Source organism: Vipera ursinii (genome assembly GCF_947247035.1).
Source record: "Vipera ursinii genome assembly, chromosome: 8".
Lineage (NCBI taxonomy): Eukaryota > Metazoa > Chordata > Lepidosauria > Squamata > Viperidae > Vipera > Vipera ursinii.
Genome location: NC_139519.1, coordinates 15,401,594 through 15,418,276, shown reverse-complemented (window position 1 = coordinate 15,418,276; position 16,683 = coordinate 15,401,594). Strand labels below are relative to the sequence as shown.

At 42.2% G+C, this 16,683-nt stretch overlaps 1 protein-coding gene across 3 annotated transcripts in view; it reads right to left on the bottom strand.

The window, feature by feature from the left end:
• Positions 1–222: 222 nt before the first annotated feature.
• The window catches only part of OGDH (oxoglutarate dehydrogenase), a 47,816-nt gene continuing 31,355 nt past the window's right edge, over positions 223–16,683 (bottom strand). For 2 of the 3 annotated variants that reach the window (XM_083368365.1, XM_083368366.1), the window contains 12 exons: positions 16,330–16,482; positions 15,660–15,762; positions 15,149–15,277; positions 14,402–14,552; positions 12,728–12,855; positions 12,431–12,609; positions 10,991–11,062; positions 10,321–10,443; positions 8,144–8,216; positions 7,320–7,483; positions 6,491–6,645; positions 223–5,624 (listed from right to left, as the gene is read on the bottom strand). In XM_083368365.1, coding sequence (XP_083224491.1) covers positions 5,504–5,624; positions 6,491–6,645; positions 7,320–7,483; positions 8,144–8,216; positions 10,321–10,443; positions 10,991–11,062; positions 12,431–12,609; positions 12,728–12,855; positions 14,402–14,552; positions 15,149–15,277; positions 15,660–15,762; positions 16,330–16,482 — 1,551 coding nt within the window. In that variant the 3' untranslated portion in view covers positions 223–5,503. The remainder of the gene's footprint in view (positions 5,625–6,490; positions 6,646–7,319; positions 7,484–8,143; positions 8,217–10,320; positions 10,444–10,990; positions 11,063–12,430; positions 12,610–12,727; positions 12,856–14,401; positions 14,553–15,148; positions 15,278–15,659; positions 15,763–16,329; positions 16,483–16,683) is intronic. The other variant, XR_014493160.1, reaches the window with a different exon arrangement.

Here is a 16,683-nt window from a genome sequence, read left to right as displayed (position 1 = left end):
AAATGCAGTTGCATGCATGCTCACTCAACCATTGCTTGCGTGGCCTGGTTCCCAACAGACCATTGCCCAGTACTGAGCCCTGGGCCGAGAATTGGGAACTCCCAATATAGACCAAACCTTCCAAAGACCCCTATTTTGGGAAAGGCTGGACTCATGGAAACTGGTAAATAAATGGAACATGTCCGCCGGGAGCTCCTGGCAATAAAACCCAACTTCTCCAGAGATAGAGGACCATTATACTGCTTTGATGCAACTGACAAGATACAAAATACAAAAACATGGGTACATTATATTACATAATATCACTAAGTCAGTCCTCTTTAGTCTGCAAGTTCTCCAGATGTTGGACTACAAGCTTCCAGAATTCCTAGCTGCTGACCATGCTGGCTATCCATCCCTATGTTCCCTTGAGGGCAGTGGTAGAGGAAAAATCAGAAAATCATCTGGTAGCATCTTTCCAGAATAAAGGTATATTATTAAAAAGCATAGGTCTTCCTGAATTGTAGCTTACTTCGACAGATAGCAGACTATTTTGTTAGTCTGAAAAGATACTTATGATTTTTGGGTACCATAATTCTCTTTCTGCAACATAAAGTCGCTCCAGATCTACATGTTCAAGACAGCTGTTGACAAGGGACACACTGAAAAAATCCACAGGGAACTGAGTGCAGTCCTTTATTCTTAGTTACATAAGACAACCTACCGAGATGTCATTTCAAGGTCATCGCTTACGAGGTGCATATGCTATTTCATGGTGTGATAACGGTGGCACTTCTCAAATTCTGCCCTCATAAGCTATCCTGCATGCACACAGCACAGCTTGACACTGTTGCTTTGTTCTTTGTCCTTGCTGGATTAAGACTTTAAAAAATGCATTTGTAATCTTCGCAAACTCACTTGGCAGGTTGGTAAAGATGCCTTCAAATGGAGAAGGGGAAAAAAAAGATGCTAAGAAAGTGACCCATATAGGAAATCCCCAAGTGAGGCAAGACTTAAAAGTGCAGATTTTTCCAAGCTTCTCACTTTCAGAGAACCCAGTAGCGCAAATGCAGCATTAAGTCTGGACTGGACTTTAACACGAACGCATTGCAATGATTAAGGCGATCACGTGAAGAAGAAATGTGAAGTGTTCTTGGCTTCTCCTGTCACATCAAACACAATATAATCCAAGAACCTGCATGCAAATAAAAGGTCAAGAATCTTTGAAGATCAATATACAACTTACCACTGCTCCTGCATCTCAGCCAAGGACAAACTGAACCATTCTCTATTTGCAAAGGGAACACATTTTCGATTTTTTTTTCCAATCTGCAAACCCCTCTGGAGGGTCAGCCCACACATTTGTTTAAATGTATTTTTGCTTTACTTAGTAATTGTGCAGTCTCCTGAGGGGTGGGATGAGTATCAAAGCAAAGATAAAGTGTTCATCTTCTTCCTGTGCTGCATTCCAAGAAAAAATAATCTTGCTGGAAGTATCCAAGCCATTTTGCTCAAGCAGCTGCAGAAATCCTTTCTCCAGCAATTTTCATCTTAACAGATTACAGTAATATGTTTTGCCAAAAGATTAAACAAACTGGTGATTTTCAGAAGCTGAAGATTATGATCTATTTGCTCATACTTGTACATGATCATAAGAAGCACAACCTTAAATTTCCTGACATGGGAAAGGGAGAAAATGCCAATTAAATTAGTTTTGTTGTCAAAACTAGCATATTTATAAGCCTGTGTTAAAATGTTTTTCAATACTGAGGACAAGTTATCAACAGTAGCATCAATTATTGTAGTGCTAGTTTGCATCAAACTGTGTCATAATGTATTAGTGCCAATTTACATAATTAGACAAAATTCACGCCTATTATGAACTTTCTTTCTTAAGTAATTTTCTGTGCTTGGTAGCTATAGAGCATTACAGAAAGGCAGAATATTGCAGAAACCTGAAACTCATCCCATTAAAGGCTCTGACTCCATTAAACGAGGTAGGTAAATGAGCCTCTTTCGCAACACAAGTCTTCCATGGATAAAATAGTTGCCTTGAGACAGAGTTCCTTTGCTTTATGGTTACAACTAGCTACAATTCTTTTGATGACAATTCATGGGATAATTTGTTGTGCACTTCTAGCTTTTTACAATAGTTCTGGTTAAGGATTACAGACTCTTGAGTGACATTTCTGGACTTTTTAAAAAGAGGCACACTAGCTTTAAGAGAAGCACAATTCAACATCCATACTGAATGGGTAGCAAGTCTGCTTCCTTGAGCCATTAAAATACTGTCCTTATGTACAAGGACACCTTCAGAATGCCGCAAGTGCTTTCAGCCACGTTGTTTGGAGATGAGCAATTTCCAATGCAGAATCAAGAGGGTGCTTTATACACCAGCTGGGTCATGTCACTAGCCTACCATACTGCCTGCCCTGCTCACAGCACTGAGCCTGCAAATTTGTGGTCTGAACAGCCCCTTACCGAGGTTCATTCTCCTTGGCCAGAAAGGTGGATCAGGCTGTCCTGATCTGAGTAAATCAGACAACTAAGCCAACTGGACACACTTTAAGCCAGAAGATCAGGCTTTATTGTATATAAGCCAGACACATCTCAGTTTGATTTTATTTTAAAACCAAAATAAATAAATCAGGCTGGGAGGTGACAGGGAGATCCAGAACGGAGCTTGGCCCAGAAAAGGCAAACCTCCTCCCTCACCAGTCTAAGTTTTGGCAAAGGCTAGGTACACCAGCATTTTTATTTCCTTTCTCCTTTTGCAGAGCTAAAAGAGCACACACTGCACCATTGCTTGCAGAAACCATACAACCACAGCTTTGAAAGCCTAGTGTCTCAATGATAGGAACTGCTTGGAATGTGCTGTTTGCGCTAGCAAAGCAACACAGATACATAAAGACTTTATTCATCAGGTAGCTTACTGTCTCTCTGTGGCTGACAGCCCACACAAGAGGTGGCATGACAGAAGCTGCCCTTTTGGGCCATGCCCAGAATTTAGCCAGATAGAGCCCGTATTGAACATATCGCACTGAGGGCAGCAACCAGAAATTTTCTTAGGGCTGTGCACGGTCTGAAAATGATTTGGACGTGCTCTGGAACTGGCAAGAACACAGCTCTTCTCTGGTGTTCCTTAAACTCACCTTTTTTTCCCCCAGGGGCCTACGAAAGCTTAAAAAAAATGGGCATCCAACTCACTGAGGATAATACTCCTCTTAAAGAAGTCACATCTCTGTCTCAAGCTTGTATGTGGAAGCTTGAAAAAGACATGAAGGTTTAACGAACAGCAGCAAGACACTGTCCTTGTGCAAGTTCTGAAGCATTTCTTGCAAATGATTTTCAAGACATGCACAGTCTTGGTGTATGTGTGTGTATTTTTGGAGGTACGGACTGCTGATGTGGCATAGAGTGCGCCATTTAGAAGCTCAGGAGATCAAAGCAGAACGCAGAATGAAAAAAAGCAAAAGCAAAGAGTCATGCCCACTGAATGCAGGAGAGCATCTTGAACACCTTTGGCTAGAAAGGTCTTCTGCTGTTGGCCTGGGTCAAAGCAGTGAGCTACATCTTACTGTAGGCAGGCAACAACCGTTACCTGGAAGCCACTACCAGTTCTTGAATGGGTAAAAGGAGCTTAACAGCAGCAGCTGTCCCTGCTTCAAAGGATATGTGAGCTTGCATTGCCCAGTGATGGTTCTTCAGCTCTGGACTTCAGGTGGATGAGAGGGAACGCTGGCACAAGAAAAGCCAATCTAAATTTTCCACTGTGTGCTTCAATTAAGAAGCAGAAGTTTTCATGTTTAGGCAGAATCTCTTCAGTGCTTTTAGAATGCCACTACCTTAAGAATCTTGTTTTAGATTGAAATCTTGTTTTAGATTGAATCTTGTTTTCCTTGAAAAGCCAAGGAAACTCAGCTCCTGGGAAACCGCTAAAAGGCACAAGACAGGAACCAATCGAGGACATTCCCAGAATGGGTGTTGCGAACTACTTCCCAACTTTTTTGATTTAAGCCGTCAACTGTAGCTGATTTCACCCATCAGAAATGATATGGCAATGCCCAGTGACATGCAGTGTACAGTAAAAAGACAATGTGAGTTGTTTCCCCAATCAGAAGGGCACACAATCTAACCTCTGCTTACAATTTATGCCCATAATACGTAAAGTATCTTAAGTATAAGTATTTCAGCAAATAATGTGTATGTATGTGTATTCATCTATGTATCCATATGCACAGAAAACCTTGTGCATAATAGAAACCATGGCTGAAAACTTTGTTTATGACTATATGTCAATGGCATAACACAAGTTATGATCCAACTTTCTTCAAATTAAAGTATTACACAGGCCCAAAGTGGACTTTCAGACTTTTAAAAAATCTGTCACTCCCATATACACAAGTACTTCTTAAAATATTGTTAAGCCCCTAGGTAAATGCTGTGAAAGAATTATATCTTCTAAATTAAATGAGTGTAAAACAAAGGTTACACGCTTCTGCCTAACATTTGTGGGGAAATAGGTATTCTGAATATAGAGGGGGAAAAAAAAAAGATTTCTGCTCAAGAGATAGAACAGAATATCTAATGAAGCAACTTTTACCGGTGTATAGAATTACAAAGCAAAAAGAGAGCTAAGCATCTATACAGTTTCTTAGCAGGGACATGAGAACCCAATGAATTTTCTGAACTTTTAGTGTGTTCTTTTCTACATACAGAGTCAGAGCGAAAAGCTGGGTGATGCTGAAGGCCCATGTAGTTATGGCCACGGTGGGCATATAAAAAAAAAGTGTGTTAGATGCCAATATTCAAACAGGCCCTCCTCCAGGATGTGATTTGAATTAGTGAGAGTTACAATTTGGTAAAGCAAGCATCTGAGTCTGTGCCTTGCAGATTATTCCGCTTCCTTCGTGAAAAGAAACAAGGTTTCCATAAAATATCCTCAAAGAGTTACGTCTAGTGGAAGACAATGCTAATTGTTAAATAACAGCAGTAAAACAGTGTGAGCCCAGGATTTTCAGTGTCAGAGACGTGGGATATAGTTGAAAGGAGATACCGTCACCGAAAGCAAGGGCTATACCAGATCACACGCACCTTGAGTACAACGGGGGATGAAAATCATAATTTGTCGCAAAGCAGCTCCAGCTCCAGATTAATGTTGGGATTAAAGTCAAGAATCAGGCATTAACTAGAAGCCACCATACCTTCCACCACAGAAGGCCAATATTAGTCCCTTTGAAGCTCTCCTCCTGGAGCAGTGGAGCAAGGTAAGCCCCGGGGGTTTGTGCAGGAGTGAACCCACACTGCTCCAGAAGACCTGAGCTGCAGCAATGCTCAGAAACCTTAACACAAATATCCAGACAGGGATTGTTGATGGGGCACTTGTTTTAACAGCAGGAAGAGGTTAATAACAGGCTCCTTAACTTAGTTTACAAGGTCTAGTAGTTAAGGACACAGAAAGGAAGTGATAGATAGAAACACCACAAACACAGGATGCTGGGACAGAACGAGGTCCAGGTGTTATCTAAGACAAGCCCTTGAAAGAGTCGAGGTTGAAGGCGGTGTCCAGGAAGCGCTGCAGTTCGGTCAGGTGGTTCTTTTTGTTGCCTGTTGCCGGGGCAGCAGCTGGTTCTCGGCCAGCGTACCTGGAGGGAGAAAAGCAGAAGCACAATTGCTTACTTGCAACTGCCGCTCATGCTCTTTATTTATTTATTTAGTATCTCTCTCTCTCTCTCCACACACACACACACACACACACACACACACACACACACACACACACGTAGGTTAAGTGTTTGTTAAGTATTTTAGAATACCTTGCTGGGCCCCAAACACAGGGCAAATCTTATTGCCTGCTTCAGCCTAACCCAAGGCCATCCACAGGCTGTAGTCACAACAGTGACAGCTCATATTTGTGTAAATTTTTTGGATTGCTAACAAAGAATTAAAGGGAGACTAATATGGCCATTTCAAACTCATTTGTTCTCATCAGTCAGCCATACCCTTCTGAGATTCGAACCTGGGCCGACTGCACATTAGGCAATTGTTCTAACCTTTAGGCCACAGGCTCTTTCTCGCTTTGTTAGCTGAGAGGCAAGGGAGATATGTGTTAAATGTTTGTTAAGTATTTTAGAATACCTTGCTAGGCCCCAAACACGGGGCAAATCTAACAAAGTCCGGCCTGCCGGCCTGCCTGCCTTCCTTTTTTTTTTTGGTGGGGCTATTTGTCTTATGTCTGGGTGTTCAGCAACCCATTTGACTTTCTATTGGGAATTAATGTTAAACCACGCTTACATTGTTAAATTTGACTGGCATGAACGGTATTTGAGGGGCTGTTGGTGCCCCCAAAATAAAGTCTGGGCTACTGAGACCCTCTGTGTCAGCAGGTTGCCCCCTTTCCTCTTTTCTTAGAACAGACCACCCCCTGTGCTCTCACTGGGGTGGGACCGATTCTGCCAGAGCATCTGTATAAACCTGTCCCTCTGTCAGAGCAGCCGAAGAAGCCCCTTACCACACTGGCTTTGCACGGTCAATGGTTGTGCGGAGTCTAGGCTTCACGTAATCATAATATCCTTGGTTTTTGTGCTCTTCTTGACACCAAACTAGGTCTGCATTGGGGTATTTGTGGAATTCCTTCAGCAGGAGGTCAAAAGGGAACGGCGACAGCTAGAAAGAAAAGGCCTCGGGTTTATTATGAGCGATTTTCAGCTTTATAAACAAATTGCAGTAGGAAAATTGAAAAAAAAAAAGATCAGTCTGGTTCACAAGCCCCGTGGGAAAATGGAAAAACAAGCATTTAATCCGCAAGAGACTTATTTGGTTAAAAAGGGGGGGGGGAAAGGGGGCTGAGTAATATATCAGAAATTTAAGAAGTTGTTAAGGCCAAGAAAGGACTTTCATTTAGCAATAATTTGGGCCTAATCCAAATATTCTGCAGGCAAAGTCAGATCACTCATACTTTAACCTCCATCTTGGCTCATATGCTAGGAGGAGTGCAGAGAAAATTCGTAAGGCCTACTAAGACATTTGCTGCACAAATATTTTAGCGTTCATTTCAGAACCAAATGTCTGTCAGAAACCTGCAAAATATTGCAAAAAAGCCTGACTCTACTTCAGAACTATATTCCACCAAACAAAACTAGATGACTAGAATATGCCTGATAGTTAAATTTTACTTTTGCCAGTGTAAGACTTAGCCATTTGGAGTAGCAGTTTGGAATTCTTTTGCTTCCTGTTTCTAAAATTCTACTCAGTTTTGAAATACTTATTGTTCAGAGCTCAAAAAGCACATAGGAGTCCTACTTTTGTAAGCCAACATACAATTCCCACAAAAGCCCCACCTGCTCTACTCTGGTGATGGCCACAACTGCTTCCATATTCCGGGTCTTCCGCTCTCGAATAAGTTCATAATAAACTTTACCAGTGCAGAAGAGAACTCGTTTAACCTGTTCTGGATTCTGGGCTGCCAGACTAGTGTCTGCGATGACACGCTGGAAATGGGTGCCTGGAAAGCAGTGGAGGTTATTACTTTTCGTTATACATCAGGGCGCGTAGCAAAGTCTGCTCCGAGGAGTTTATAAACCAAAAGTTTACAAAAAAGAGGAAGGCGACAAATATGAGGAAGATTACAAAGGACAGAATTAATGGCAGAGTATCTTTTCCATAAAGACCCGATTTGGTTGTCAGAAACCACACTGTTCTTTGATCTCATGCAGTTCAAAGCTTTTGTTAAGTACAAGCAGCAACAGAGCACTAATTCCTGCTCCTGTCTTTCTTCCCAGGAAACTCCAAGTAAAAAGCAAAGTGCTGCGCTGCCCCTGGGAGGAGCAAAATCACAAAAGAGGTGACCTTAAACCGAGGTCTCAAGATCTGAGTCAGAAGCAAATGAGAGCTCCAACTATTTTGCTACACATAAGCTCGTTCCCTGGGTATCATTTAGTGATGGTGATGATTTTTTCTAGCACAGAACCAGAACTAGCACAGAACATCCCAAACTGACTCTGCTCCTATGAAGGTTAGCAGATCTTTAGGAAGGCTAAAGGCAGAGTTGCCACTGTGGCCTTGTGTCGAACTTTCAGAGTTTCCTTGCCCGACTGTTCAGTCACATCTTCCCTCCTACCAAAGAAGGCATCCCTCCCTAGCCCTGATCCCAAGTCTACTGTACCTGCCAGCATTTCATCAAAGCTGGACCGAGCTTCAGGGTGACGCAACAAGGACTTTGGAGTGAAGACTATCAGCTAAAAAAAAGAGAGTGGGAGGGAGGCAGGGAGACAGAGGGCCAGGGGAACACAACCCAAATTAATATTGAGGTATAACAACTGAAGCGTTCAGAATTTAAGTAAAGAACAATAATCCAAAGTTAGTTATTCAGAGGTTCTGTTTTAGAACATCATCAGAGTTACTGCACCCAGAGTTACTAGGAGAGCACTGACCAAAGAGAAATGCCAGGCACCCAGTCAGATGATGCTATCTACCAGGATCAAGTAATTTTTCATACTCGTCAGCAAGATATTTAGCAGGAATGCAAAACAACAAAAGTGCTCTCTTCGGCAACAATATCTTTAGAGATCCTCTGAAATGTCCTGATTTCAGTCATTTCTTGAATAAGACTCAACTGGTGGTAAGAGTGAAATCCAAAATGTACACTGGCTGGGATGCCATAGAGAACCTATGGTATTTTGGATGGGTGGTTTAGCTTTTGGAATAGTAGTATATTTGGATGATCAAAGTAAAGATAATGCTCTGAAGTAAGGAAGCCTCGAGAAAGTAGGAACAGAAGGAATGCCAGCAGATTTCATGGATCCAGGTGAGTGAAGGAATCTGGCTGACATGGCTTTAAAATACAGTTAGGGAGGATTCATCTGCCATTCATCTGTGGTGGCTATGCAGGCTTCCCATCTTCAGAAGCTGTAAACCTGGATGCCAAAGATGGGGGAGGGGTAGCTATGAGGGAGGGCCATAGTTTTAACTCTGGGTTTCGTTGCTTTTCAAAAGCACTGAGTTAAAGGCTACTGGAATCAGGATGCTGGATTGGATCCATTCTAGCTGTTCCAGTCTGCTAACACTGTATAGATCTTGATTAACAACTGTTCATTCGGTGATCTTTCAAAGTTGTGACATTAGGACTGTTGCAATGGCCCTGCAGTCAAGTGATCAAAATTTGAACTCTTGGCAGCCTGTCCAGATTTACAGTTACAAGGGGCACTTCCGACTCCACCCACCTGCCTATCCCTCCTCCCCATCTGCTCTTTTGACTGCCCTGTGCTTTGCCACCCTTGCTGCTCTGCACCCCCGCGGCCCTTGCTGCCCACAGCTGATCTTGCATCTTCTTCCTCAACGAGGTGCACAGAGTTTGGCCCTTCCTGAAGCAGCTGTAGGCAGCTGCTGGCATGCCTCGGCAGCAGCAGGAGGAAGAAAATGGTGAAAGTCAGCTGGGGCAAGGGAAATGCCAGTCAGGCTGGCAGGAGTGGTGGGAGTGTAGGATGGCAGGAGCAGCAGAGGGAACAGGAGCAGCAGGAAAGAGAAACAGCTAGGTGGGGGGCAGAGATGACAAGAGGGCAGGATGGGAGATGGACAGATGGACAGTGGGAAGAGTTGAAGTGGAATGAGAACGGCAGGGCAGGGCAGGAGAAGTATGAGGTCCTGGCCTAACAATTGCAACTGGAACCATTAAAATTACCATCTCCCAGCAATGCAGTCTTGATGTTTCACCTAATGATCACATCTCTTAATAACAGAAATTTGGATCCCAATGGGGGTTGTTAAGCGAGGACTACCTGTATTTGATACTTCCTTCATTATCTACCACTCAGTTCAATTGCTCTGGGGGAAAAAAAGAAGGATTTTTCATAAGCCAGAAAAACAAGGGCTCCTGGATCACTGGGTTGCAAGATACAATTTAAAATCATAAGCCTGAAAACAGGATATTAATATTCAGTAAAGCGCATCAGCTTTTTCAAGGCATGAATATGTATGTGGCATGAAGTTCGATCAGGGAGTGAAAACATTTGCCCACTGGCTTTTATTGGAAAGAGAACTCCTGACTGGTGAGCAGGGTGCTGGAAAAACTGCCAAGGAACAGAACCGGCGGCAAAGTCAAAATCCACCAAGCAAAAGAGGCTCTTTGCAAATTAATCTTAAGTTTACAGTTGCCCCAGCCAGCAGAGAGTTTTTCTTTGACTAGTTTATACGTTGGGAATTGTTTCGCAATTTTTCACGAGCTGCTTTCTACTTGACTTCAGGGTCTAATTAAAGCTAGGAGGCTCCATGGGGGTGGGGGGAGGGGAGGGAGGGAGAACACATGTCCCTCTTTGTAGTAAGGAAGTCATTCTTCATACTGACTGGTTTCCGGAAGGGGAGAAGTATCTGTCTCCGTGTAACGTGGAAAAAGTTTGCTGGGGTGGAGCAGTTTACGACAATCCAATTGCAGTCGTACAGCTGGCGCACATCAAAGTCGTCTAGTTTCTGTAGGGAAATAATGACAGAGAGTTCAGAAAGGGAGCAGAATTGCATGCATCACCCATGCCCGTTGTCAAAGGACCCTGAAAACCAAACAACTTGTGGAACACATCTCTGGGACTAGGGAAGGGGGTTCCCCTTAAAAGGTAAGAGGAAACAAGAGCCAGCTGAAACAGGGTGGAGTGAGAGCAGAATCAGGATAGGCCACAGACTTGGAGGAGGAATTTTTTTCTTTCTTCGTGAGCATGACGTTTTGCAATTCTTGCATTGCCCGTCTCAAACTGCGAGCAATCTGCGACACTGTGAAAGAGGTTGGATTTGGGGGGGGAGAGGGGGCTCTCTATTATTGCTATCTCATATTGCCTACCCTGAAGTAAAGCACTGAGGTGATTACGGATTGTTCAGGGACACATGGGCGAGCCATCCGGTTTTACAACAAGCCAAGAATGGACAGCTCTTCCGAGAAATTCTTCTCGGCATTCTTAGAGATGCGGCTAAGGGAACAGGCGGACAGAACAAAAGTGTGGCCAACATGGACTCACAGTCAACTCACCGGGAAGACATCTGGATCGTCATTGCACATTTGTAAGAATCGTTCTGGTCGAGCAGAAGAATGCTCAGGGCCCTGCAAACAGATATGGGGATGATTAGGGGACTGGAGGCTAAAACATATAGGGAACGGTTGCTGGAATTGGGTATGTCTAGTTGAATGAAGAGAAGGATGAGGGGTGACATGATAGCAGTGTTCCAATATCTCAGGGGCTGTCCTGAAGAAGAGGGAGTCAAGCTATTCTCCAAAGCTCCTGAAGGCAGAACAAGAAGCAACGGATGGAAACTAGTCAAGGAGAGAAGCAACCTGGAACTAAGGAGAAACTTCCTGACAGTGAGAACAATTAACCAGTGGAACAACCTGCCTCCAGAAGTGGTGAATGCTCCAACACTGGAAGTTTTTAAGAAGAGACTGGCCAGCCATTTTTCTGAAATGGTATAGGGTTTCCTGCCTTAGCAGGGGGTTGGACTAGGTGACCTCCAAGGTCCCTTCCAACATTATCATCATCATCACCATCATCACCATCATCATCACTTTCTTGAGTAATGGATTTTCCTTGGCTAAACAGGGCATTGAGGCATTTGGCAAAACTAAGCATTTCTTATAGAAAGAGAGTTGCTATACTGTAGAACAATGGTTAAAGTAGGTGGGGAGGAAGCAGGGAGAATCACGTCCAAGTCCTCTCTTGATAATGGAATTAGGGGGATGACTTTGGACCAGTTATTTTCCCTTAGCTTACTCTACGTTGCTGCAGGTAAATGAGGAATCAGCAAAGGTATGATGCCTAGAGATACTCAGAGGAAAAGTAGGTGTAAAAATAATAATAAAGAAATAAAAACCAAATCCAAAATCCAAAATTCTAATATACACTAGTAGGCATTTTTCCAATGTTCCGTTATAGCACGATATCGGAACACAAGTTAATATTACTTCTTATTTTCAATCTTGTTATTTTATTTTATTTTTTATTTTAATTCCATTTATATCCCGCCCTTCTCCGAAGACTCAGGGCGGCTTACAAGCTTAGCAGTAGCCTTCATTCTATGTATATGCCTGCTTATTAGGTCTTCCCCCCCCCCCAAGCGGCATTATTACAAAGTCAGCTTAATTGCCCCCAACAATCTGGGTCCTCATTTTACCTACCTCGGAAGGATGGAAGGCTGAGTCAACCTTGAGCCTGGTGGGATGCGAACCTGCACTAATTGCAGGCAGCTGGTGTTACTTAAGGAGGCATTAGCCCGCTGCTCCACCAAGGCTCTTATACAGACACAACCTTTAATGCATTTGAATACCTCAACCTATGCAAGAATTTTCAATGCAGGGAAATGGCCAATATGTAGGATATAATTTAACACAGTCTAAGTATAGATATTCCAAGTCTAAATCCACCTCTAAGGCATCTAAAAGGAGACCTTTTAGAAAACAACACACATGCTTCCTTACCATGCCCTCCATGCCATGGGGAAGAAGAAGTACGATGCCGTTCTGCCTCACCCACTTGGCCTGCCCAGAGCAGATGAACTGGTCGATTATACACTGAGCTGTATTGTGGAAGTCGCCAAATTGGGCTTCCCAAACCACCAAAGCATTGGGACTAGCCATAGCAAAGCCCAGCTCAAATCCTGCATTGATAGAAATGGAAAGCTTGTTTTGGGGGAGGAAGATTATCAGTGAGGGATAGACTTAAAAATCCAACAGTTTTACACAACTCCCTTAAGTTTTACTAGGGAGAGGACATACCAAGGACTCCATATTCTGAGAGAGAACTATTGCAGACAGTGTAAGGAGCTTGATTTGGCCACAGGTGATTCATAGGAATACAGGTTCTCTTGTCAACATTCTGGTCATGCAAGATATGGTGCCGGTGGCTGGAGAAAAACACAGGTGAAGATCTTACTCAAATTCTTAGCTGAAAAGTACCCCTCCAAACCATGGGCCTCACTCTATACCAGGGGTCTTCAAACTTGGCCCTTTTATGACTTGTGGACTTCAACTCCCAGAATTCCTCAGCCAGTTGAAGTCCACAAGTCATAAAAGGGCCACGTTTGAAGACCCCTGCTTTATACAGCTGTTATAAGACTTCAAAGCAGCTTTGAGTCTGATTTCTAGGCCCAATCTGTAGTGCAAATTGCAAAACTCTTCTGTAAACAGAAGGCTGTGACTAGTAATCATATTGTAAACTCTATAATCAAACCCCCACAAAAGTTAGATAAAGAACACTATACCAGTGAGACCCGTTAATGGGGGATTCAGACAAGACTGTATTCTTGTTCCATTGTTGTTTAATTATTATATTAATGCACTAGTTGCTATGATCAATGACTTCTCTCATCACTCATGAAAAGTACCCAAGAAACATATTTCAATTCTACTGGAGGTTTTTAAGAAGAGACTCGACAGTCACTTGTTTGAAATGGTATAGGGTCTCTTGCTTGAGCAGGGGGTTGGACTAGAAGACCTCCAAGGTCCCTTCCAACTCAGTTATTCTGTTATTTATTATATGTGGATAATGTAGCATTAATTTCCCTGACAGGCCTATGATGGTTGCTCCAAGTTTTGGCCAATTATTGCATTTCTGAAACTCTGGAAATGAGCTACAAAAAGTGATGGTCTTTGTGAAATTCCATCGTATCTGGACTCTACATAATAATTCCATTGAGCAGAGTAAATTGTTTCAATATGTAGGCATAGTTTTCCATGCCACAATCTCAAGCACAACACACAGAGAATATGTAGTACAAAATGCCCAGCCACAGTCACTGTGCAATCATTGTCTATGGCGGCTTGATTCATCCCAGCCACATGCAAGTGTACTCAGTTAAATATGCAATTCCATTGATCCTCTAGAAAGAGTTCTACGCCAATTTCTTAGGAACATATTTCAAGTCCCCTGCTGGGTCTCAAACACGTTTGCGTGCAGTGAGGATTGAGATTACTACTTGGTTATATACCAAGTGTACACGTATTAAATCAAACTATACTTTACTCTTGCAGGTTTGGTAACTGTAATTCTTACTTGGCAACTTTTTATCATTCCTAAAGCAATGAGGAAAAAATGATGCTTCTGCATTTTCCTTTCCTTGGTTTATCTGGATACCAATATCCACTTAGATCCCATCATGTTTCTTCAACGATATGTTCCTGACCAATTTGCTTACTCTTCTTAGATCTGCTAGATACCTAAATCAAATTTAGTTTCCTCTATAGGAGGACATTTGCACTAGCTTGATTTGGTCCTACTACAGGTCTCAGAAGAGAAATATAAAGGTACACCTCCGTCTGCTCACTATTATGGCCTAGGCTGGGGATAAAGCTATCTTGACATCTTGCATTTGCCCCCAAATATTATGGACTTTCACTAAAGTCCTGTATTGGTTAAAGAAAGACCGCCCATGTACAGTCAACCCAATTTACCTGAATGTTCCTCTTTCAACATCTTGTCCACTCAGCCGAATATGGATTCCTTCTTTAAGAAGCGAACCAAATGCCATATACTCTGCTAAGGCCCAGTCTACAGTCCTATTGGCAACCATCTCTCCTCGTGTTTTTAGAATCCTGCTTAAACCTTTAGAGAAAAATAATAATCTTCCATCTGCTTTATGGCAGCATTTCCCAAAATGTAGAGATGCATTTACAGATGCTTTGAAAGTCTGTTCTTCACACACACAGTGAAGGATATTGCATTGCAGATCATTTCTGTAACCGGAGTACCCTTCAGATGTATGTACTACAATTCCAGGATCCTCAGCAGTAGCCATGCTGGCCTTGGAATTCTAGGATTTGGAATGCACATGTCTGGAGGGTGCTCAGGTAAGGTTGCTATAAATGAAAGCACAAACATAAAATGGAGAAAAAGAGCAAAGACTAAGACTTAAAGATTAAGCTCTGAAGCAGAATCTATTTTCATCTTAATTTGCTGACAGCTTGGATTGGCTATGAGATAGGCCCAAACGTGCTAACTAGGATACATACAATACATGGAATCCTGTTAGATATCACTAAAACATGCAAAACAGAAGCAAAGTACTGATTGCTCCATCAATTCTGAACATCTATTTAAGAGAGGAAACTTTGCAAAAGACCCCACCATGCAAGTAAGATGTTGCATTTTCTGCTGAAATCATTAAAAAAGTAAAATTCAAGGGGAATAGAAAACCATACCCCCATGAATGGTAAAATTTTCAACAGGAACTGAGCTGGCCACTTTTCCTATATGACTCAAATCTTCTTCAGTCAAGCCGGTAGAAGGACAAGTCATGCTTCGAGGTTGGCCATCCAGGGTGAAGAAACCTGGTCATTTAAGAAGAGGACATAAAAAGAGGCAAGGAAGACATTCACAGGAGGAGCAAGCTCCGGCTAATAAAACAGTTCCTTTAAAATTTGTTTTGAGAAGGTATTTGGCAAATAAACTCTGTCCAATTAAACTACTGGATCATCCTGCCAGAGCATCCAGGAGAAGAACAGAAGTTCTTCATCAAGTGCCTCTTAGTTTAAAGCAAGCACATTTTGTTTATTAATAATGCTACCTCCTATGATCCTTGTACAGAATTTTCAGAACTAGGAGTTCTAGGCAAGGAAAACTCATCTTTGTGCCAGAAATTGCAAGTGCAATCTATTGGCCAAGAACTCTTTTTTTTAATCCATGGCCATTAGCAAGCAGACAGTAACTTACCAGGCCATGGAGAGTCTAACCAATGCTTGATATGAAGGATTTTTTCATCCTTGGACCTTGCATGAGCCTCTTCACAGATTTTGTCATACTTGGAAATTTCCTCCTGGAATACAAAAGGAATGTAGAGGTGAGCCCAAGAACAATTGTTACCAACACTTCAGTCTAAACAAATACCTTCTTAGAATTATAACACATTTCTCAAACAAAACTGGTAGTAGCAAATCACTGTAATTTATCTACTGGGCTGGGAGTATCAGGTTTTATTTTGTCTATAATAAAGTCAGAGATTCTGCTGAGGCAAACATGTCCCTATTTATGAAAAGTTGTTTTCAAAGCCAGTACAGTTGGTTTTCTGAAAGAGACAATTGTATAACAAGCCAGTTCATATACGCCATACATAATTGCACATATCAGATTAAACAAGTTTCAATAAGATACGCGATAACAGAGAAATGTTATCAGTTGCCATAGGAAAATGAGAGACTATTTGACTAATCCCGGATGTGTTCTCAATGTTCCTGTATTATATAATACATGGTGTCGTGTATTATAATATTTATAAAATGCCAAAAGCCTCTGAAATTATGAAATGCTTGGTACCACAATGGGATGAGGAGTATCAAGATTAAGCATGGCTGATCTACAGAATGATTGTTAAGTCATAAAGTACCTCGTATTCTGGTTGATTGACTACTCCTTGTGAAATCAGGGTCTCAGCATACTTCTGTAGCACAGCCTTCTGTTTTCGGATCTGCTTGTACATCAATGGCTGAGTGAACATTGGCTCATCCATCTCATTGTGCCCATTTCGTCTGTAGCACACCTAGCATGTGTGAAAAGGAAAACAAGCCTGTATATTTATTCTTGACCTAAACAATTCATCTTCCCAAATTAAAGTTTTCAAACTCAGTAACGAGAAGGAAATGCTTGATTGAGGACAAGCATGGGTGTAAAGTGAAGGCAAATGAGCAGAAATAAGAGAGTAAAATCTGGAAAATTTTACATTTTCCACAATCTTCTCTTT